This window comes from Rutilus rutilus (genome assembly GCF_951802725.1).
Source record: "Rutilus rutilus genome assembly, chromosome: 18".
NCBI lineage: Eukaryota > Metazoa > Chordata > Actinopteri > Cypriniformes > Leuciscidae > Rutilus > Rutilus rutilus.
Genome location: NC_140231.1, coordinates 29,518,083 through 29,541,755, shown reverse-complemented (window position 1 = coordinate 29,541,755; position 23,673 = coordinate 29,518,083). Strand labels below are relative to the sequence as shown.

General features: G+C 36.8%; 2 protein-coding genes across 5 annotated transcripts in view; both read left to right on the top strand.

Annotated features, from left to right (window-relative positions):
- The first annotated feature begins 204 nt into the window (after positions 1-204).
- dck (deoxycytidine kinase) lies at positions 205-4,831 on the top strand. The gene is made up of 7 exons (XM_084387156.1): positions 205-404; positions 904-1,019; positions 2,327-2,520; positions 2,667-2,814; positions 2,909-3,024; positions 4,116-4,215; positions 4,635-4,831. Exons 1-7 carry the CDS (start codon positions 314-316, stop codon positions 4,659-4,661), a joined length of 792 nt encoding a protein of 263 aa, XP_084243282.1. The 5' UTR covers positions 205-313; the 3' UTR covers positions 4,662-4,831.
- A 1,575-nt stretch (positions 4,832-6,406) lies between these two features.
- The window catches only part of slc4a4b (solute carrier family 4 member 4b), a 54,563-nt gene continuing 37,296 nt past the window's right edge, over positions 6,407-23,673 (top strand). The window contains exons 1-2 of one of the 4 annotated variants that reach the window (XM_084386597.1): positions 6,407-6,810; positions 22,223-22,293. In XM_084386597.1, coding sequence (XP_084242723.1) covers positions 6,794-6,810; positions 22,223-22,293 — 88 coding nt within the window. In that variant the 5' untranslated portion in view covers positions 6,407-6,793. The remainder of the gene's footprint in view (positions 6,811-22,222; positions 22,294-23,673) is intronic. The other 3 variants (XM_084386596.1, XM_084386595.1, XM_084386594.1) reach the window with 3 other exon arrangements.

Sequence of the window (23,673 nt, the reverse complement as noted above, 5' to 3'; positions counted from 1 at the left end):
TTTTTATACAGTCATTCGTTCTCAGGTGAAAATGCGTATTTTTTATTTAATAATGAATGTCGTTTAAAAAAAAAAAAAACGAGCATACAGACACACACACACACACACACACACACACACACACACACACACACACACACACACAATGTTATGTCAAGCACATGTGGTTTGAAAGCAGCTGTTTCCGGTGGAAGGCTCTGCCGTTTGAGCGCCAGAATTTAACGTCCCGCCTGTTGTTTTCCGGGTAACTAACTAACTGACTGTAACTGAACAGTGTTAATGCACATTTCTGCATTGCTGGATACAAAATAAAATGTCTCCAACAGCCAAAAGAGTCTGTTCTAGTCCTCTGGATGACAGTCTGGAGAAAAGATTGAAACGCATCTCAGTTGAAGGCAACATTGGTAAGTCATTCATTGTATTTGTAAATAGCTGCTACTGTAAACCATATTTAATCGCTGGACTGGACTATTGAATGCTACGAATCCATTTTTTATAACTTATACACGAGCTTGCATAGATTGTGGCTTATGAAATTAGTGGTCTGACTTGTGAAGAAAAATAGATTTTATGTTTATAAATATTTAGCAGCTATACACTTTCAAAACGACATTGACATTGGCGAACACTTCCGGCTATGAGTTTTCTAGTCACATTAAATCTTTGTTTGTGTGTATATTTTGACTTTGGCTCTCTTAAAAATTAAAAGAAAATTTGTAGTTAAAATCTAAGAATCGTGTAGCGAAATTTGGGTTGTGATTGTGAATATTCGTTAAACATCTAGTTTCCGCCTAAAAGTGGTGGTTATTTGACATTTACATTTACATTTGACTGTTATATGACGGTTCTGTTGTTTATTCCAGTCGTACTCTTTAAATATGTTCTGTTATTGTCCTGTTCTAGCGGCGGGTAAATCCACTTTTGTTCGCCTGCTGGAGGAGCATGACAGAGAATGGGAGGTAGTACCGGAACCCATCGCTAGGTGGTGCAATGTACAAACTCATCACAACGAGCATGAGGTACAGTAAGAAATAACTGATCGAAATAAACATTATTGTATAAGGTAATATAAAAATATAACTATAACTAACAAATATAGATTGCGATTGATAAGTAACTGCCATACTAAGTATTAAGTAACTAACTCATCAATTCACCCTGAAAATATGCACAAATGTCTTGGCATTAGATGTCAAAACAAGTGATAATTGTTTTAAAGAAAGAGAACAAACACATGTTTAAAACAAAACATTTTGCTAAAAGTAGTTTTCTGGGTCAGTTCTGAGTGAAGATGGCACCTGGTTCGATGTTTTGTTGTCTAATGTTATGACATTCAGACATAAATTGTGCCTTTAAGTGTCCAAATATTGTGTGTGGTCACTGTCCGTTGCATGTTTATGACATGTATGACAAATAGGCCTGTAATCTGCTGGAAACAGCTCTGGCAAACACTGGCAGATGGTTGAGTCCTCAACAGCTGAGCACTCAAGCAGAACAGATGCCTTCTCACACACTTACTACCACTGATAAATATAGTGTTAAGTCAATTACATCTTAATTGAATTCATGTTTTCAGTCGCAGAGTTGGAGGAGGGTCCTTGTCTCTTTCGCTCTCTCTCTTTCAAACGTGTCAAGATGCTGGTCTTTATGTTAGTGGCTGTTTCTATGACTCACAGTGGACATTAATGGCATTTGACCCAATACTGAAGTGTCACTTAAACCTATTTTAGCAGGTTTGTCTGCAAATGCCACTGTCCCCTACTTTCTATGACAAATTATTCACATTGTAAAAGATCACTTTAAAAAAAGCCCATTGACCCTATAATATAATGTTACATCCCAGGACATATTTTATTTTGTTTTGTGTACAGTAGTAATAGTTATTAAGAGTGTTCTGATATAGGTTTTGGACTAGTGTTTTGTGCTGAGTGTAATATATATGTATTATGTGTTGTTATCATACACTTTCAATCAAATTGAATATGTGTGTCTGAGTATCTTGAAATAATACATTTTTATGTTATGACATTAAAAATTAGAAGGCATATGACACATTCAACTTTGCATCAAACGAATAAATTGCATTTTAAAATATTTCACAATATTACTGTTTTTACTGTATATACTGTAAATACATCTTTGAGCAAGACTACTTTCAAAAACATAAAAAATCTTAATTATTATTATTATTATTGTTATTATTTTTACCTGTAGTGGAAATAATCATAATTTATCAGTTTGGTTATAATTATTGATCAATGTTATGCCTGATAACATTGCATAACAACAAATGTGCACCGATATAACGTGCATGTGTTTGTTTCAGGAGTTGACCACCTCTCAGAAGAGTGGAGGAAACGTCCTGCAGATGATGTACGAGAAGCCCGAGCGCTGGGCGTACACCTTCCAGAGCTACGCCTGCATGAGCCGCATCCGCTCGCAGATCAGATCCACCAATGGGAAACTCCAAGAGGCGGAGAATCCTGTGCAGTTCTTCGAGAGATCGGTCTACAGCGACAGGTAAATGACAGAGCAAGCCCGCTAACATCCGCGGGGCAAACCAGACACGTGCATCTGAGTCTGTGATTGTTATACAACCATTATGATATCACAAAGTATCAACTAATCGGCTTTTTGTTTTAATCACTATGATTGGTGTGTTGCAGGTACATCTTTGCCTCTAACCTCTACGAGAGTGAGTGTGTGAATGAAACCGAGTGGGCGATCTATCAGGACTGGCACAGCTGGCTGCATAAGCAGTTTGGGAAGCACATTGAGCTGGACGGCATCATTTACCTACGGGCGAAACCAGAGGTATGAACACTCACCCAGATGGGGTGATGAAAGTGTGTAATGTGAGTCTGCTTTACTGTGAAAAAGACAAAACCATGCGATTTTTGTGTTTCAGAGGTGTTTGGAGCGATTGCATTTGAGAGGAAGAGATGAGGAACAGGGAATTCCACTGGAATATCTGGAGAAACTGCACTATAAACATGAGTGCTGGTTACAGCACAGGACTATGAGGTATCAAACACCAACCATTAGTGTCACACACACACACACACTCACATTCTTGTACATCTATCTTTATGAGGACTTTCATTGACACAATGTAATCTCTAGCCGCTTACCCTAACCTTACCCATCACAACTAAGTGCCTAACCCGAACCCTGACCCTAAACCGACCCTTAACCTAACTATAACCTTATCCCTAAAACCAAGTCTTGACCCTCAAACAGGCCTTTAAAGGGCTCTCAGAAAGTGAGGACCGGCCAAAATGTCCTCACTTTACTCTCTTTGTCCTCACTCCAATGGTCTAAAACTCAAACTGGTCCTCACAAAGATAGTTGTACAAGTACACACACACACACACACACACACACACACACACACACACACACTTACCACAGGTCAAACATTTGTAATTATTATGATTTTTTTTTAAAATATGTTATTGAAAAGTCTCTTCTGCTCACCAAGGCTGTATTTATTTGATCAAAAATACAGTAAAATGTTGAATTATTAATATTGTTTAAAATAACTGTTTTCTATTTGAATACATTTTAACATGTATTCTTCCAAAACAAGCTAACTGGATATGCTCCAGGGGTATAAATGTGTAGCTACTGGTGCTCGTTGGATAAATGAGAGGTAATAAACGAAATATTCCAAGACACTCACGTAGTTTAACGCATCAAAAATGCCACAAAATATTAAGCATCAAAATGTTTTTAACATTAATAATAAGAACCATTAATAATTGAGCACCACTAATAATTAAGCACCAAATCCGCATATTACAATGATTTCTGAAGGATCATGTGACACTGAAGAGGAGCAATGATGCTGCCAATTCAGCTTTGATCACAGGAATAAATTACATTTGAACATATTCAAATAGAAAACTTTTTTTTAATTGTAATAATATTTCACAATGTTACTGCTTTTACTGTATTATTGATCAAATAAACTAGTTGTGTGTGTGAGAGAGAATTACATTTATTATTTTATATTTATATGTTTTATATATTCACTTTTTAAGGATGTAAAATGTAGTGAGATGATACAAAATGCATAAATATATAATGTACCCTCATCGTGTATATGTGTGCAGTATGGACTTTGAGTATCTGAAGGAAGTGCCGGTTCTTACCCTGGATGTTGATGACGATTTTAAAAACAACAAGATCAAGTGTGCGGATATGATTGAGAAGGTACAACACACACAGACACACACTTCAGTCTGTTATCATAGGAGAAGCGTTGAGTTGTCACTATGAATATATTTTTTACATGTTAAAATTAATTTAAAAGTGAATGTCGCCATTATTTACTCACCCTCATTATGACATTCTTACATGATTTTAATCTAGCATATCACCCAGAGCATTGAGTGTTGAGTGCAAGTCTGTGTGATGGCAGAACTAAAGTTGCGTCTTATGATGAGGGTGCAATACAGGGACCATTATGTACTGTAGAAAATGCAGCATGTTACACATGATTAATACTCTAGTCTAGAGCACCCCCCCACACACACACTTTCTTTTCATGCATGCACGCATCACATGCAATAAAGTAAAATATGAGGACAGTTTCTGTTCAAAAGTTGATTCATATATTTTTTTTTCCCCAGGTAAAAGAATTTCTGAGCTCCCTGTGATTATGATGAGAAATGTTGCTTGATGGACAGAATAATTTAACATTGTCTATTTTTTTTTTTACATTTTGAAAATATGAAACAGTAGTGTCAATTTAGCACTTATCAATGTTTTTATGTACATTTGTTTTAACTTTTATGCTTTATGAATTAAATAATAATATTAATGATCACTTTTATTTCTATTACTTTTTTTTTTCTTTTTTCTAAAGAACAAAGAATGATCTCATGCTAATCAAGGCTCCATTTTGCTTGATCAAAAATACATTAAACGGTAATATTGTGAAATTGTATTACAATTTCAAATAACTGTTTCCTATTTGAATATATTGTAAAATGTAATTTATTCCTGTGATCAAAGCTGAATTTTCAGCATCATTACTCCAGTCTTCAGAGTCACATGATCCTTCAGAAAACATTATATTATGCTGATTTGATTCTCAAGAAACATTTCTGATTATTATCAATGGTAAAATAGTTGTGCTGCTTCATATTTTTGTGGAAACTGCAAAAAAAAAAAGTCATGCTCCTTCAATTAATAGAAAGTTCAAAAGAACTTTTTTTTGTAACATTATTTTATCAATTTAATGCATCCTTGCTGAATAAAAGTATTATTTTAAACATTTACTTACTGCCCCCCCTCAACTTTTGAGTGGTAGTGTGTATATATTCAACCATTCTGCCTTAATCAAAGGATTCTTTGTCTGGAATTTAAAGGAATTGTTTACCCAAAATGAAATGAATCATCATTTACTCTCTTTCTCCTGTCATTTCAAGCCTGTGTGCTGGACAAGCATGATGGTGAGTGAGTAAATAATGAGGGTTACTGTGATGTGCACAGGTGTGTGGTTATACTCCTGAACGCCCAGTTGGTGGCGTAGTTCTACAGGCCTTTAGGAACAGTAAAAAAAAAACACACACACTATTCCTTGAATTCTTCTTGTCAAAAATGCTAAAGAACTGAGGCATTGACAATCATTTCTTAGGATTTTTTAAGTACAAAACAACTTTTTCTTACCAAAAACATAATCTTGAAACTTGAACTGGATGGCATTCCTGGAGTTTTGTCTAAACGTTTTAGAACATTCTGCTAAATGTTGAACAAGTCTACAATACCAAATACTTCATATTTCAGTATCAGGTGTTTAAGGAATCACATTTACCTTTAAGGGGCATCATTGTTTTGTAAATGTAATTGTTCAAGGAAAAGTCATTTATATAGTGTGTCGTGTGTGTGTGTGCGTGTGTGTGTGTGTGTGTGTGTTTGGCCAAACAGTTGGCAAAGTACTGTTCAATCTCAGCAATTATAGGAAGCATGTTTATTTGGAAATCTGTTTTTTTCGGAAATTTGTTTTAATCTGTATCAGTAATTACGCTTCACATGAGTCAGTGTATCTAAGGTATGGTTTTGTAATAACAATAATTATCAAATATTATAATATAATATTGATTTAGTTAGCATACTTAAGTCATACTAGTACTGAGTATTGATTGACTAAATAAATATATGACTAGCATTGACTATTTTATTATAGGCTAATATTATGTATTATTATGTATGACTATTAGGAATTAGTTGCTTAAGTAATGTTACACAGCATATAAGATAAAAACAAAAAAAAACCACAAACCCTAAATCTCAGTGTTTTTCATGTGTGTTCCGTGTTTGTGTGAGGATGCAGGTATTCGCTGTTGCATCTCACACGCGTGACCTCTCGCGCCTCATCCTCCCACTGCTGCGTCACGCTGGAGGAGGGCGAGATCTTTAAATATGGAACAAGACTCAAGACGAGCGCTGAGAACCGCGACGCGACGCGGGCAGGTTTACGCGCAACGTGGAGTGTTTTCCGACGGGACAGAAAGAGTTCGTGAGCCTGTTGCGTTATGACTGCTGGGGTGGCTGAATGTATCGTAGTTAGCAGAAGCAGCAGTGAAATATCTCTGGCTCCAGATAAAACAGAAGCGAGTCTCTGAATGTGTTCCTGCTTTTACGCATCCAGACACGCTGAACTTGGAGCGAATTTGCACTTGCGCGTATTTTGAAAGTGTTTGTGAAGCCCGGACGCACTTTTAACTCAGCGTGAGGGGAAGAAACAGGGTCTCTGGCAGAAGAGAACCCGCACAATACAGGCAACATGAGCGACAAAAACAAGTGAGTACTTTTTATTTGCGTGTAATCTTCTTCAGAGAGTTTCAGTCGAGATCAGTTCTGTTTCCATGGTTGGGTCGAGTGTAACAGCCCTCCCACACTGGATCTGTTCTGCTTCTTCACCAAAAAGTAAAGGTGTAACAGTATCCTCCAGGACAGAGCAACAGATCTGCGGTTAGGGCTCGAATTTCAGGGACGGAGGTGATTATCTATTAAAGACATTAAACTGGGCATTTGCATGTTTGACAGCTCATGAACATCCTAAATGTTCAAACATCATCATAGTGTTAGTTTCATGCACTCCTATTGGTTCTAAGGTCCTTTTTTTGCCGTTGTCAAATTGGCATCAGTGGTTCCATGAAGAACCTTTAACATCCATAGAACCTTTTCATCGCACAAAAGGTTCTTTATAGTGGAAAAAAAAGCTCTTTAGATTTTTAGAATGTTCTTCGCTCTAAGACAAAAAAATATGGTTCTTTTTGCAACTGTTCACTGTAAGGTTCCTTTAAATGTTTGAAAAGAGTAGTTTATTTTTAACAATCTTTCGAGGATCTTCAGAGAACTTCTTATCCTTCAGTTCTTTAGAAACCACCTGTGAACTGGTGCTTCAAAAACTGCCCTAGATTATCAACAACTGAAAGTGTCTGTTTAATTCCATCAGAGAACCTTCTTAGGTTCCACAATCACTTTGTATTCTCTACGTCTTTAGAAAAACAGCCCTGAAATCAATACGCTTGATTGAACAATACGTGAAGAACATTTTAATAATCTAAAGTGCAATTGAAAGATTCCACGGATGTTAAAGGTTGTTCATGTTTAAGTGTTTAACTTTGCCGAACCCAAGAACCATTGAAGAGCCTTCATGTTTTATCTGAATGAAATCTCTCATGGGGTTTCCAGAGGCCATTAACATGGGGTTCCACCGGCAACACATGATGTATGATGTAGTTCATCCTGTTCATTCTAATGTTACTGCCAAGTCGCGCTGCTTTAAGTCGCCCTCTTTACAGGTTCCCTGAAGCCGCGGCTTGAACTGTCAGAGTAATCTTTTTCCAAGAAGCTCCTGTCAAAACCAATTAGGTCCTTAGCGTCCAGGAGCAATGCGTGCGTCGCTTAGCCTTCCTGAATCTGGTGGCTGGATATGATGCAAGCTGCAAACGGGATTTGATCTCTTTTTAGTTCTGTGCAACTTGTGCTGTCATAAAAAAAAAAGAGCCAGCTGCCTGCAGGGATCACATTTTTTGACCAATAGGGCTCTTCAGATGGAGTGGATAGATCATGTGGTGTCCGGTTTCTTATGCAGTGCTAAAGACATTATGATTTTTACACTTAATTAAGCACTAACTTGCTGATTGCTGGGAAATTAACACTTACAGAGAGTACTGTGATTGTTAGTATACCATATCCATATAGTGTGGTATTTAAACGCAGTATAACCATGGTATCATGCTCACAAAAACCGTAATACCGTGGTGGTTTGATGTATACCTTAACTTACAAGTACTTAAAAAATATGTTTTTGGACATCTAGTACCATTGCGACCCTTTGAGTACTATGGTGTATTTTAAAGTAGGCTACACTGTAAAAAATTAAACCGTGATTTTTACGGTAAAAAAACGGCAGCTGTGGTTGCCAGAACTTTACCGTCAAAAATACGGTAGCAACGTTATTGGTTTTACAGACTTAACTTAAAATTTACAGTAATAAACCGTATTTTATTATCTGATATAATGTGAATTTACCATCCTACTGAACTATTAATATCTGTTTTGTACCATTGTAATACATTGATAACCACCAATCACAGCAGTGATGAGAGTCACATGATCAGTCAAAGCTCATCACAAGCAGCTCTTCCACAAGAAAGCTAATACTAATATATAAAAGCTGCATAGTGTCATTCACACAAACATTAAACACCATCATGGTAACACATGAAATTTAAAAAATGCAATAAACATTAATTTAACAACATTAAATGTAACATAAAACCCTAATGTACATAACTGATTAGAAAAACTGAAAAAAAAAAACTATGAAGAAACAGTTATTTCAACAAAAATACATCAAATGTGAAGTGTCACACAGGGAATTGTGGGAATGCCAATTTACGGTTTTTCACTGTAAATTATACAATGAGTTGTTCTTTTTCACTTTCAAAAACTTTAAATTTAACGGTATTTTACAGCAAAATTACATTAAATGTACCGTTAGATCTATCACAGTTATTTACCGTATATAGTACGGAAACTTTCTGTTAACCAATTAACAGTTTTTCACTGTCTTTTACCGTTAAAATTACGATCATTTTTTACAGTGTACTATAGTAATACCATTTGATGCATATACCATGGTATTGATGTGGTACTCAAACAAAATCATGGTATTATTATGGTACATGAAAAAAAAACAACCTGTTACTTTGAATAATACCATGGTATAACCATGTCTAAACAAGCAGTAGTATTATTTATATACTATTATAGTATTTATTAATAATGTTTTAATTTTAAATTAATTTTGTAAATTTTTATATCAGCTTTAGTTTTAGTAATTTTAGTAATTCATCTTTTGTATTAAACTTTAGTTCCTAGTACTTAAACGCATTTATTTCAGTTAGTTGCTTTGTTTTGTTATATTATGGGCGGGGCTGTTGAATGCTTGATTCTGATTGGTTGAGGAACGTTCTAAGGTGTGCAGTTATTTTCAGGGAAACGCACGGCTTCAGTGGTTCAGGCAGGTCTTTATCACTTCAGTTATTTCAAAGGTCCTTACAGCCGACAACAGCAAAAGAACCAAAACCCACAACGACACTGATCAAGCAAATAGATCTAGTCAACAATAGGATTAAAAAATGACAAATTATTCCCAAGTTTTTGCCACAAAATTATAATTTATGTACGGAAAGCACATTCTCACTTTCTCCCGCTCAAACGCACACACATAAAGTACGGACTCGCACTCGCACAGGAACGTGTTGTTAGCGCTGCTCTGGTGAGTTTATCAGTAAAATAGTTAGCAACTTAAAAGCTACATGACGTTTCTCACTAGCAAGGGAATACCAGTGCTGTTCTTGAAGCAGATAAACTTACAGTTTCATTGTTAGTAGAGACGCTGCTGCCGAACACCGAGAGACGCACAGACTCAGGTAATTCACACACTTAACCTCTCTCTCTGTCTCTCTAATAACTGGATTAATAACTGATGTAGTTCATCCCGTTCATTCTAATGTTAGTCGTGCTGCTTTAAGTCGGCCTCTTTACAGGTTTACAGAATCATTGATGACACCATGGTACTTGAATCTGTCTTTCAGAATCTAAAGCTGTCAAATGATCCCACCACACCTGAAAGAAGTAAGATAGCAGGGATTTCATAGTGTGTGATTTTTCCTGATTCCTAACCTGAACTCACACAGGCTAATCTGTCTGTGTGTACGACAGCATTGAATAAGAGCGACAGTTGTTGTACACCTGTTGAGCTGCACGTGACTGCTCTTTCCCTTCCTCTGACTGTCTGAAAGCACACAGACATCACTCCGAACATCTTCCTGGTGCTTTGTCTGTCTCACCTGCACAGGTATTGTGAAAGGAAGTTTCACAGGGGGGAAATGCAGTCGCAGTGGAATGTCCTTTGTAGACTCTGCCCTCAGAAATGCTCGCCTTGACTCTTCTATCTCTTTTTTTCTCCTTGAGAGTGAGGTCATCTCTCGCCTGTGAATGACGGACAGAAGTGGCCCTGAGCCGCTGGGTTTCTATAGCGATGCGCTGTGTGTTCTGAAATAGAAGGATTTATGTATCAGGAGCGCAGCGCTGATTTCATATGTGAACTTGAGGTTCTGGAGTTTGACGCAGAGCTGCTAGATTTACAGGCATTTGCTGAAAAGTGTGTGTGTGTGTGTGTGTGTATACGCACACACACTATATATATATTTTTTATGGTTTTGGTAATACCATAGTTTTAAAATACACTATATTGAGTATATGTACACACACACACACACACAACAAAATAAAACATAAATAAATTGATAACTATGATATATTATATGTGACCCTGGACCACAGAACCAGTCACAAGTCGCACGGGTATATTTGTGGTAATAGGCAACAATACATTGTATGGGTCAAAAATATCGATTTTTCTTTTATGCCAAAAATCTTGAGGATATTAAGTAAAGATCATGTTCCATGAAGATATTTAGTAAATTTCCTACTGTAAATATAGAAAACATTTATTTTTGTGAGTGAATGCAGCACAATCACGAAACATAAATGAACAACTTTAAAGGAAATTTTCTCAATGTTTCAAATGTATGCACCCTTAGATTCCAGATTTTAAAATGGTTGTATCTCGGACAAATATCGTCCTATCATAACAAACCATACATTAATGAAGCTTTTTTTATTCAGCTTTGATGTATAAATCTCAATTTAAAAAAATTTACCCGTGTGACTGGTTTTGTGGCACATGGTATGATATATATATATATATGTGTATGTATATGTATAGAATACATATATTCTTATTTTTATTACTTAATATTACATGTTACATGGCAATAATAACAAATAATGATAGATTCGTAACAGAAGCATTACAATTGGGATCCGTGGAGATGTTCCTTACATTTTTTTTTACCAGTTCAACCAATCAAGTCCTATTAAAATCAAGTCAATTTTTTTTTTCTCATTTAATGTCTTGTTTCGCTTGGAAATAGCAATATGTTGCCATTGCTGTTTCATGTTGACTTTAAATCAATGACTGGTCATTCTGACTCCTGATTGTCTCAGCTTGATGTCTTGGATTAGTTCCTGTCCTATAAATCACCCCGGTGTTTCTCCTCTTTGCCAGTTAAAGATGTCATACGATTAGGGATCTTGTCCTGGGATCTTGTTCTTGTCCTGTGGGTTCCTGCGGTCTCTTCCAGACATGTGTTTTAGGCGTTTGGAAGTTCATATCACTGTTTGACTGCTGTGGTCACGGTGTGTTTAGGCTTGTCTCACAAATATTCACTGACTGATGTCTAAGTGACAAGTGCTGAAGTGTGTGGAATTCCTTGGTTATTCCAGAGTTGCAAGGTGACAAAAAATATTGTAAAAGCATTTTATTGTTTCATTTATCTGTTAGATCAGGGAATGTCACTCTTTTATGACCCCTTTATAAATGCATGAAATTCTCTGTAATGTGCTGTATAATCTTCAGTAGCACTGTATAATCATTCATAACATCAACAAACATTATTTCATTATGCTAAACAAGTGTTGACCTAGTTTCTAAATTAACTTTGCCATCATGCCACAGATTTACGTCGGTTTATTAATGGTTTATAAGGTTCTTTACAAGGCAAGTTTAATACATTATTTATAAAGGCTTTAACCCTCTGGTGCTCTTCAGTCATTTTTGATGAAAAAATTGTATGTTGTGGATTTATGTAGATTTTTTTTTTACTTCATCGAAACTTGGTAAAGTTTTTGGCACTTGCTATGTGAACACAAAAGGATCATGGAAAGGTTCAATTGTCCTGAAAAAAATAGTCAAACTTGTATTTTTCGACGGCCGCTTTGGAAACGTACGGGAAGCGGATTTCAATTAGTGGAAACGTTTGGTACTGCGCCCGGACAAAATCTTACTAAAATCATAAATAAGAGATATCAAGAAATATCTATAAGAGATATCAACCTCAAATTTGGCGCACAACTCGTTTACATTTTTGGCTTTGATTTTTCATAGGTTTACAGTAAAACATGTTTTGGAAAATATGTATTTCCTATAAAATTTTACAATAGTGTTTTTGAGCATTTCTTTTTTGTAATAATAAACTAAAACTTTGAACCAAGTGTCGTCTTTAAAAAGCGACCAAACTGAAGTATGTGTTTCAAGGCTTTCAAGATTTATGACCGCTTAAGTTGGAAATTTCATTCAGGAAGCGTTTCTTTAAAATGAAATGAAAAAAAAGAAATTGTCAATTAAAAAAAAAAAATTCTATTTGTTTTATATGTACCTAAAACAAATGACTTCTAAAAGGAAATTACTTGTTTCTTGCTATAGAACACTGTTTATTAGTTTAATTTGACAACTTTGTATTCATTTGTTTATGATTGGACTATACCACTGTTGTGTAAGTTGTTGAAGCAAGGGTTAATTCCTAGATTCTTGCATCCTGATCCCATCTGTCAGTGTGCAGGAGATGTAGATAGAAAGAGGAACAGAAAGAGAGAGAAAATACAATGGAGAGAACATAATATGAGGAAGAGACAGAAGACAGAAAAAGTTCTGTAGAAAACAAAGAAAGCCTTGTACAAAAGGAAAGAATGGCTGTATGACATTGACTGACAGGAAGAGAGATTACACATGGAATGAGGAAAATAGGTGTAGATGACAGAAGATGGAGAGGACAGACTCAACACACCCTGGTCTCCTGTACAGGTGTTCGGTGTAGATGTGTTTCATTCTGTGAGGAGTCTACAAACTACTGTTTTTAGGGGAGTGAAGCTTAACAGAGTTTCTCCTTATTTCAGTTGCTGCTGTTATTTGAGGAACTCACAGACGTCCTGGGACGCCGGCTTAGACCAGCATGGATGTCTCTGTTAGTCCAGGCTGGTTTATGGTGGTTTGTGCTCGTCATCTATAGTCACCTCAAGAGGAAGAGGACGTTTGATTGATAAAGTGACCAATCACAGTGTTTTATTCTTGTGACACTTTACGATATGTACATTAGTGCCCATCCACTTTTTCAGCGGCGTTGGTTCTGGAACTATTTTTTCAGTTCATTTCTCCCATAGGGATTCTACAATCCCATGAAGCATTGAAAACAGCATAAAAACCATGGAGAAATGTAAAACTTTGTATATAATGCAAATATTTAATAATTTTTGGTAGATCGACTCGATTACATGTTCTTTATGGGAGTGGGCGGAGCTAAGAAGATCTTTTTTGCCATTTTGACTCTGATTGGTGGAATTTTACAGCATCAATGTAGTTTTTCACTGCGAATTCCACTGATTATCTTAAATTACGTTGAAATAATGTAGGCTGATGACTTCAACAAAAGCAAATACCATCGATTAACAACCTGAGTAGGGCTGTCTTTAAATCTTTATAAGTTACCATTAAAAATCTGTTTCCCTATGGAGAAAATGAATAGAGTTTTTACTTCCGGATTCCGACTGTTGCACTCTGTATGCTTTCATTTGTTAACTACATTAATAAACATGAAATACGTATAAAATCTTAGTTAATGTTAATTTTAACATTGTTAAAATCAAAGGTTGTACCTGCTAATATTATTTCATGGACCTGAGCTAACAATAAACTAACAATGAACAGGTGTATTTTAGCATTAACAAAGATTAATAAGTAATGTAACAAATAAAAAAATCTGTCCTAAGTAATAAATGCTAAATATTTACACACACACACACATATATATATACAGTGGGTACGTAAAGTATTCAGACCCCCTTAAATTTTTCACTCTTTTTTATATTGCAGCCATTTGCTAAAATCATTTAAGGTCATTTTTTTCCCCTCATTATTGTACACACAGCACCCCACATTGACAGAAAAACACAGAATTGTTGACATTTTTGCACATTTATTAAAAAAGAAAAACTGAAATATCACATGGTCCTAAGTATTTAGACCCTTAGCTGTGACACTCATATATTTAACTCAGGTGCTGTCCATTTCTTCTGATCATCCTTGAGATGGTTCTACACCTTCATTTGAGTCCAGCTGTGTTTGATTATACTGATTGGACTTGATTAGGAAAGCCACACACCTGTCTATATAAGCTCACCTTACAGCTCACTGAAGAGCTCAGAGACAGAATTGTGGCAAGGCACAAGATCTGGCCAAGGTTACAAAAAAAATTCTGCTGCACTTAAGGTTCCTAAGAGCACAGTGGCCTCCATAATCCTTAAATGGAAGACGTTTGGGACGACCAGAACCCTTCCTAGAGCTGGCCGTCCGGCCAAACTGAGCTATCGGGGGAGAAGAGCCTTGGTGAGAGAGGTAAAGAAGAACCCAAAGATCACTGTGGCTGAGCTCCAGAGATGCAGTCGGGAGATGGGAGAAAGTTGTAGTACGTCAACCATCACTGCAGCCATCCACCAGTCGGGGCTTTATGGCAGAGTGGCCCGACGGAAGCCTCTCCTCAGTGCAAGACACATGAAAGCACACCTGAAGGACTCCAAGATGGTGATAAATAAGATTCTCTGGTCTGATGAGACCAAGATAGAACTTTTTGACCTTAATTCTAAGCGGTATGTGTGGAGAAAACCAGGCACTGCTCATCACCTGTCCAATACAGTCTCAACAGTGAAGCATGGTGGTGGCAGCATCATGCTGTGGGGGTGTTTTTCAGCTGCAGGGACAGGACGACAGGTTGCAATCGAGGGAAAGATGAATGCGGCCAAGTACAGGGATATCCTGGACGAAAACCTTCTCCAGAGTGCACTGGACCTCAGACTGGGCCGAAGGTTCATCTTCCAACAAGACAATGACCCTAAGCACACAGCTAAAATAACGAAGGAGTGGCTTCACAACAACTCCGTGACTGTTCTTGAATGGCCCAGCCTGAGCCCTGACTTAAACCCAATTGAGCATCTCTGGAGAGACCTGAAAATGGCTGTCCACCAACGTTTACCATCCAACCTAACAGAACTGGAGAGGATCTGCAAGGAGGAATGGCAGAGGATACCCAAATCCAGGTGTGAAAAACTTGTTGCATCTTTCCCAAAAAGACTCATGGCTGTATTAGATCAAAAGGGTGCTTCTACTAAATACTGAGCAAAGGGTCTGAATACTTAGGACCATGTGATATTTCAGTTTTTCTTTTTTGATAAATGTGCAAAAATGTCAACAATTCTGTGTTTTTCTGTCAATATGGGGTGCTGTGTGTAACTTAAATGATTTTAGCAAATGGCTGCAATATAACAAAGAGTGAAAAATGTAAGGGGGTCTGAATACTTTCCGTACCCACTGTATATATATACAGTATACATACTTGCTACTTAGCGTCTCAAACAAAACAAAGATTTGATGACACTAATCTGGGTCTCTTTGGAAAGTCCAGTGAGTAATTCTTCCACAAAAGTGCTCATTTTATCAGCCCAGTGCTTTATAAACATTCTTTTGTTTCCAGACAGACACGTGTCTCGTGTATGCATTTTAAAATGTTATTTATTCCAGTGATCAAAGCTGAATTTACAGCATCATTCCTCCAGTCTTCAGTGTCACATGATCCTTCAGAAAGCATGCTGATGTGCTGCTCAAGAAACATCGGTCTGCACTTGTTTGATTAATTTAGGATGATATTATTGATTGTAAAGATCAGGTCTGGCCACCAAGAGCGTCTCAGGTGCTGTTTTGGTCTTTCTCCTCTTCTCTTTCTCCTGTCAGCCGGAATGATTAACTGGCTCTAGCTGCTCAGGATTTAAAGAAATCTACACCATTCGGCCTGACTGTCACACCATCTGTTACTCCAAATGCCTCAAACAGACGCTGCACTAAACTCTGGCTTAACACGCTGGCTAAGCTAAACTAACTGCTGAGAACTTATATGGCCAATCAATGGCTGCCGGGAATGACATGGTATTATCCCTCAACCGCATGACTTCATGTTTAATTTGCAGCTTAAAGGGATTGTTGTTCACCCAAAATGAAAATTCTGTCATTTACGGGCACTGATGCCAGACCTGTTTGACTTTTTTCCTTTGTGGGACCAAGTTCAAAAGTTTAAGGGCGATTCGATTTTTTTAATGTTTCTAAAAGAAGTCTCTTCTGCTCACCAAGGTTGCATTTATTTGATCAAAAATACAGTAAAACAGTAATATTGTGAAATATTTGTATATCAAATATCAAATATTTGTCAATTTAAAAGAACTGTTTTGTATTTGAATATATTTTAAAACGTCATTTATTCCTGTGATCAAAGCTGAAGAGCGCATTGAGCTGCGAAAGAGACGCTTTACCCCAGGCGTCTTTCTGTGCGCGTGCGCTCAAACACACGAGTTTTGTTTTCGAAGGGAATATTCCCCACGATCAAGGTCAATGCTTTCATGATTGCGCGAATCATTTCACACACCAGACTGCTTTACAAACGAGGGTCAGTATAAAGCTGGTTTTGCTAAGAAGCTGCTCCTGAAAAAAGGATCGGTACCAACTATTCGTGTTCCTGCTGCACCTCCAGAAGAAGAAGTGAGTGTAACGTTTTATTAACCTTTATATTAATCTTTGCAACGGCATGTTTTCTATGTACGACGTTCTCAACATAATTCATAATCCCACGTTTATAATGAACAACGCGTTATGGTTATTGTGTTATTACAAACTGTGTACGCAGGTGTTATAGTTAACGTGGTAACACTACACTAAGCATACTTTAATTGTCGAACTTCTTCGGGGCCGTCATCTTGTTCCGGGTCAAATTGATACGGTTGGTTGCACAAATGTGTCCTCAGAGACTCCCGCTGCCATTCTTTCTCCAAAATATACCCTCAACTGTTGTCATGGCAACACTCCACGTGTGTTGTGTCAAAACGCCCCACAGAACAGAGGGGCGGGGTGAGCAAAGCCCATTATCATTTAAAGACACATGCACTTAAACGGCGTGCTGAAAACAGAGCTGTTTTTGACCAGGTAAAATGAGTGTTTTCTTACAATACTAATGAGAATTTTTAATTAAAGTATATTACGAACTTTTTATTTAGACCCTAAAGAATCATATTAGCTTGTACAAAAATGGCATTATATGACCCCTTTAAACGCAGTCGGTTACATCAACAGTTGGGAAAGTAACCGAATGCTTGTTAGTATATTAGATCTGTGCATTTGGTCTTAAAGTGACAGCAGCCTAATAAACCTGCTGTCTGTGTCATTTAATGTTAAAGGTGCTCTAAGTGATGTTGGGTGACGTCACTTCTTGTTGACGTTCGGCTAGCTCGACCCTCCCTCCTCCTCGTCCGCGCACTAACCCCCCAAATCCTTCTTGTCGGTAATTGGCTGGAACAGTTTGTTATGTTTCGTGGCGCGGGTGAGCCCAGTTTGTTTTTGTTGCCGTTTGTGGAGCCTGGGCTGTCTACAGAGACCGCGGTTTTTTACAGTGTGTTCAGGGGACAGGCGGCTAGCGGATAGTGAGGAGATGTTTGCTGTGTGACAAAATGTTTTGCCCTAAAAACGCATGACATCGCTTAGAGCACCTTTAATCAAACAACAAAAATGAGAGAATCATTCACTGCTCTTCACTGAACAACTTTAGTAACTTTAATAAGAATTAATGTATACGGTGAAGAAGACTATACAGAGTTTTATTACATTTGATTACTTAATTCAATTTCTGTATAGTAGGCTATTATTAGTAGTAGGCTAAACTGTTTATTTCATTCGTTTTTTAACCCATTGTTTGGTTGGAGGTCATTTTGGGGTTGTTATGAACGCATTGTCAGGGGCCCCCGGACAAAGTTTTGCTTGGGGCCCCCAGAAGTCTGTCATTACTCCAGTCTTCAGTGTCATGTGATCCTTCAGAAATCATTCTAATATGATGGTTTGCTGCTTAAGAAATAGAAAGGTCAAAAGAACAGCATTTATTTGAAATAGAAGCCTTTTGTAACATTATAAATGTATTTACTGTCACTTTTATGTGAAATCTCATCAACAGATTCAGTCAAATGATTCATCTGAATTGACCTCAGTGGCTCTGTGATTTCTCAAGATGTTTATATTTTTCTCTGCGGGTCGTGATCTGGTCTCATGTTAAATGCTAAAAGCTAAATATAAATGCTGGGCTAATGCGTAGTTGCATATCTGGCAAACAATCCTGTTACTTTTGAAATGACTTGTTTGCTTGGATCATAAAGTTAATTGCAGACAACAAAAACCAAATTGGCAAGTAGTTTAGACCGGATTAAACCGAAACAAAGTGCCGTTCCCACAGAAGCCGTTACATTTGAGGAATTAGAGCATATGAGAAGGATTTAAAGATCAGAAGGTCTTATTAAAAGCTCGGTTGAAATCCCACTTACACAATGATGTTGCTATTCTTTCGTTCTTTCACTCTTTCTTTGCTTGCGTGGCTGTGAGAGTTTGCTACGAGAGCCAAACTGTGCTTGTTGTTGTGTATTTAGTGTAGTATCTAAATGTACAACTTAGCCTAATAGACATGTCACAACTCAAGTTTACCTCAAGGACTATATTCAATGACTGTCTCAAGCACCTAATAAACCACTTCCCCACCCTCAGGTGTCAGATTCAACATGACCTTTGACCCCAGGAAGCATTTGTATGTTATAGACAACACCTTTTTGGCTGTTTGATTGAGCGCCTCTGTAAACCACGTCAGGTTCTGAGGTCACGTGTGTATTTGGCAGGAGATAATGTTCCTCGTCGCTATCAGTGTGGTTTATGATTGTCATTTGTCCCACCCTCTGAATAGGTACACATGGTGCTAGGGCTGCTGGGAGCTCGTGCGTCAGTCAGTTACACACCTTTATTGCTTGTATTTACTTTAGCTTCATGACATTCCTCTGCCCAGGTCTCATGATTTTCCTCATGATCATAAACCGTAATAAACAAATCCATCGGTGTGTTTGATCAGTCTCTCCATATGTAACGGATTTTGTGGTTGTAGTTTGTAGTTCTGCGATGTCATATTTCTCCCACAAACACCCAAGCATTTTCATAAAGATCATAAGACACTTTTTTTTTTTTGTGACAATTAAGCGCATTTATATATTTTACATCATCAAAATGCATTGAGATGTTTTAGATCATCAAAGTCGTCATTTTTCATTATTCTGAATGTGATTCTCAAATCACAAATTGTAAGATTTTATCAGCATAAAACGATACAATAAATATTATTAGTAATATTTATTATATTGTATTATAAATATAACCATACAATGAATATTATATAGATCAAGGTTCAACTGAGTATCAAATCATCATATCAGAATGATTTCTGAAGGATCATGTGACACTGAAGACTGGAGTAATGATGCTGAAAATCCAGCTTTGCATCACAGGAATAAATGAATTTTTTAAAGCATATTAAAATAGAAAACCATTATTTTAAATTGTAATAATATTGTGCAAAATTACAGGTTTTTTTTTTCCTGTATTTTTGATCAAATCTGCAGGCTTGATGAGCATTTGACTTCTTTCAAAAACATTAAAAATAGTAATGTTTCCAAACTTTTGACCTGTACTGTATGCATACAGTTATGCTATATTAGTTAGGATACAAAAAATTTAATTATATATTTTCCCCCCCGAATTTATTTATTTTACAGTTTTTTTTTTGTTGACATTTTTTGCATAAGCATAAATTAAAGGCAATTCGATTAACATTAACTAAATATATTGTTAATATATATTATTAATAATAATCTTTTATATATATATATATATATATATATATATATATATATATATACACAATTTAATTGACTAATTTGTTAATTATATTTAAATCAAACATTTCTTATTTTTTCATCACAGTTATGAGGAAAAAATATTAATAATTATTATGTCACAATGCAAAAATATGTTAAAAATATTAAGCACTATATTTGTAGGCTATATATGAGTAATATCTTAATTGTTTCTTTACGGGTGAAATATGACCAAGAACGTTTCGAGAGATTCGCACCACTTGTATTGTACCACTTGATGAACATCTGTTAAATGCATCTCGCGCTCTATTTCCCGCTTGTGTTCCACTAGGGATGAATAAACTTTATTTAGTTTGAAATGCAGAGAGTTGGATGCGCTGCCAGAAATCCGATTGTCAAATGCTGATCCATCAGTTTATGTCCATGTGGCAGTGTGATTTCCTCAGGGTGTGCGCGGGGTTATTATAAACACAGAGATTACAGTACATCCAGCTCATGTTTAACGTATATTAATCACAAGATAACATAGCTCATCTAACCAGGTTACATGACCACCTGGGCTTTGCTCATCGTTCTGAAGAACACAGGAAATGAAGTAAAGAGTGACAGGAGGGATAAATACTGTGAAATCTTCACTTCCCCGTAAGCGAGGATGGATAATACATGCTTCAATGAAACGATTGTATAACAGAGTGTAAGAAATGAAGAGATATACATGGCATGCATAAAGAAGACAGAGACCAGCTGTGAATCTAAATAACCTCATGGATAAAAGTGTCAGAGAAACTAAAATAACGGAATAGGAAGTGAGAATATGTATTAAAGTAAACAGTTGTTCTTCTCACTAGTTGTTTTTGAAGTAAAAAACACTAGGATGTCTGGAGTTAGAAATTCTTTTTAAGTGCCCCATTATGCCATTTTAAACGCCTCCAACAATAGGTTTACCTGCATTCAAGGTAAAAAACAAACAAAAAAAACACTAATTTTCTCACAATATGCACTGTAGCATCAGCTCTTTTTTCACAGTGTCTAAAACGACCTGATAAAGGATTCAGTCTCTCTAAACCCCTTCTTTCTGAGAACCTACTCTGCTCTGATTGGTCAGATGAGCCAGTCTGTTGTGATTGGTCTACTCTGCTCTGATTGGTCAGATGGTTTTAGTCTGTTGTGATTGGTCTATTCTGTTCTGATTGGTCAAATGGTCCAGTCTGTTGTGATTGGTCTACTCTGCTCTGATTGGTCAGATGGTCCAGTTTCTTATGATTGGTCTACTCTGCTGATTGGTCAGATGGTCCAGTCTGTTGTGATTGGTCTACTCTGCTCTGATTGGTCAGATGAGCCAGTCTGTTGTGATTTGTCTACTTTGCTCTGATTGGTCAGATGGCGCAGTCTGTTGTGATTGGTCTACTCTGCTCTGATTGGTCAGATGGTCCAGTCTGTTGTGATTTGTCTACTTTGCTCTGATTGGTCAGATGGCGCAGTCTGTTGTGATTGGTCTACCGCTTATAGAGCGTGTTGGAAACTAAAGGGCCATAACCATATCTGAATTTCAGCTCCAAAGGCTTCCTCATCACTTTATACACAGTTATAAGAACGTCGGCGTTGAAAAGCAACTCTTTTCATACATGGATGCAATTTTCCACCTCCACACAAAGATACTATGGGTGGTTCCCAGGGCGATGCTATATTGTTGTTAAAATATGTTGAGTTCTATGTGGTTTCTTATTGTTTCAAGTCTTAAGAGTTCACCCTCAAGTCATCCAATGCATCCAATCCTCAATGAAAGACATGTGATGACTTGAATCACAACCAGACTGGTTCAGGTTTACACACCTGATAAACAAGTAAAGGTAAAAGGGAAAGGTTAAAACACAAGTGACTGAACTCCTTCAGAAGAAACAATGTTCTTAGAAACGTGCGCGTGCAGCGCGAGATTAAACATGTTTACTCTTTCTTGATATAGCCTGGGTTATAGTTTCTTTGTATTTGACTTTCCCTCTCTATGGTTTTTCTTTTACAGAATGGAGGATGAAGCCATAGTGGACAGGGGAGCGTCTTACATCAAAAACGTGTGTGACGAGGAGGTTGAGGGTATGAAATATGCGCACACACACATACACACACACACACACACACTTAAATATATTGTGTGATATACGATCTCCTTTGTGACGACTGCAGATCCCTAAGACTCTTACGTACTGTGGATTGAGTTTCACGCTCACTTTCACTCACTCCAGTCTCACTCTCTGTTGAGGGCCAGCTGTGTTTTTTATTTAATTTTTTATTCTTGCATTGGTAGTGATTTGTGTTTAAGAGCAGGAGAGGATTATGAGTGATGCAGATGTAACAAACCAAAGCTCTACACGTGAAGATGTTTACTATCTTAATACACACACACACACACACACACACACACACACACACACACACACACACACACACACACTCACTCACCAAATCTGTTTCCACACTGGAACTGACTAAATGGGCGTCACTGTAGCACACTATATTTCAGTGCAAAACCCTTTGTCTTATTTACATATACCACCTAAATATATTTATATAAAATATATATAATACAATATATATATAATACAAATACTGTGTGTGTGTATATATAATGTATGCAAATACATATATGCAATTTGTTTATATATATATATATATATATATATATATATATATATATTTATTTGTTTTATTATATTATAGTATTAGTTATTATATATTTTATTGATAAAATATAAAAAAAAATATATATTCTACATTAAAATAAATTATTGTCATGTCTCTTTCCATGCAAATGTTGCTCATCATAGAATCATTTTAATGTGTTTAATGAGTGAATATTGACACTGTGGGCCATATTCAAATTTGCAGCCCCAGTTTTGTCCATGTTTGCAGCTTACAAATAATTGACTCGGCACAGTTCACTCAGAGTGAATTCCCCTTTCAGTTGTGGAATGTATAAAGTATTACAGGTTTAGACATCTAAAAATATCTTCACATCAAAAGCAGATCAAACACACATTTGCAAACATGAGCATTTCACACACTCATGCGCTTTCTATATTTGTTTCTCTCTCTCTGTCTCTCATCATCCCTGAACTTTGGACTTTCACATGATGGACACACACACACACACACACACTAGTGCTATCAGATAACGTCTGGTGGACATATTTGTTTAAAGTCAGACATGAAATGAATGAAGGATGACTGAAGCATGATTGATGGATGACTAAATTGATGAGCAATTAGTCCTTATATTGTTCTGTGAGTGTGTGTTCATCTAAGCGTGTGTGCTTTCTGTTTTTACATCCACTTCCTGGAGATGTTTTACCATTTCCTGCCTGATCAGCTGTACAGGAAGTTGTTACCATTTATCTATAATCTAACAAGTATGAGATACGAGTCAGTTTTTCCCTCACACAAACACAAATGCATGCCAACACAGAAACAGACTGA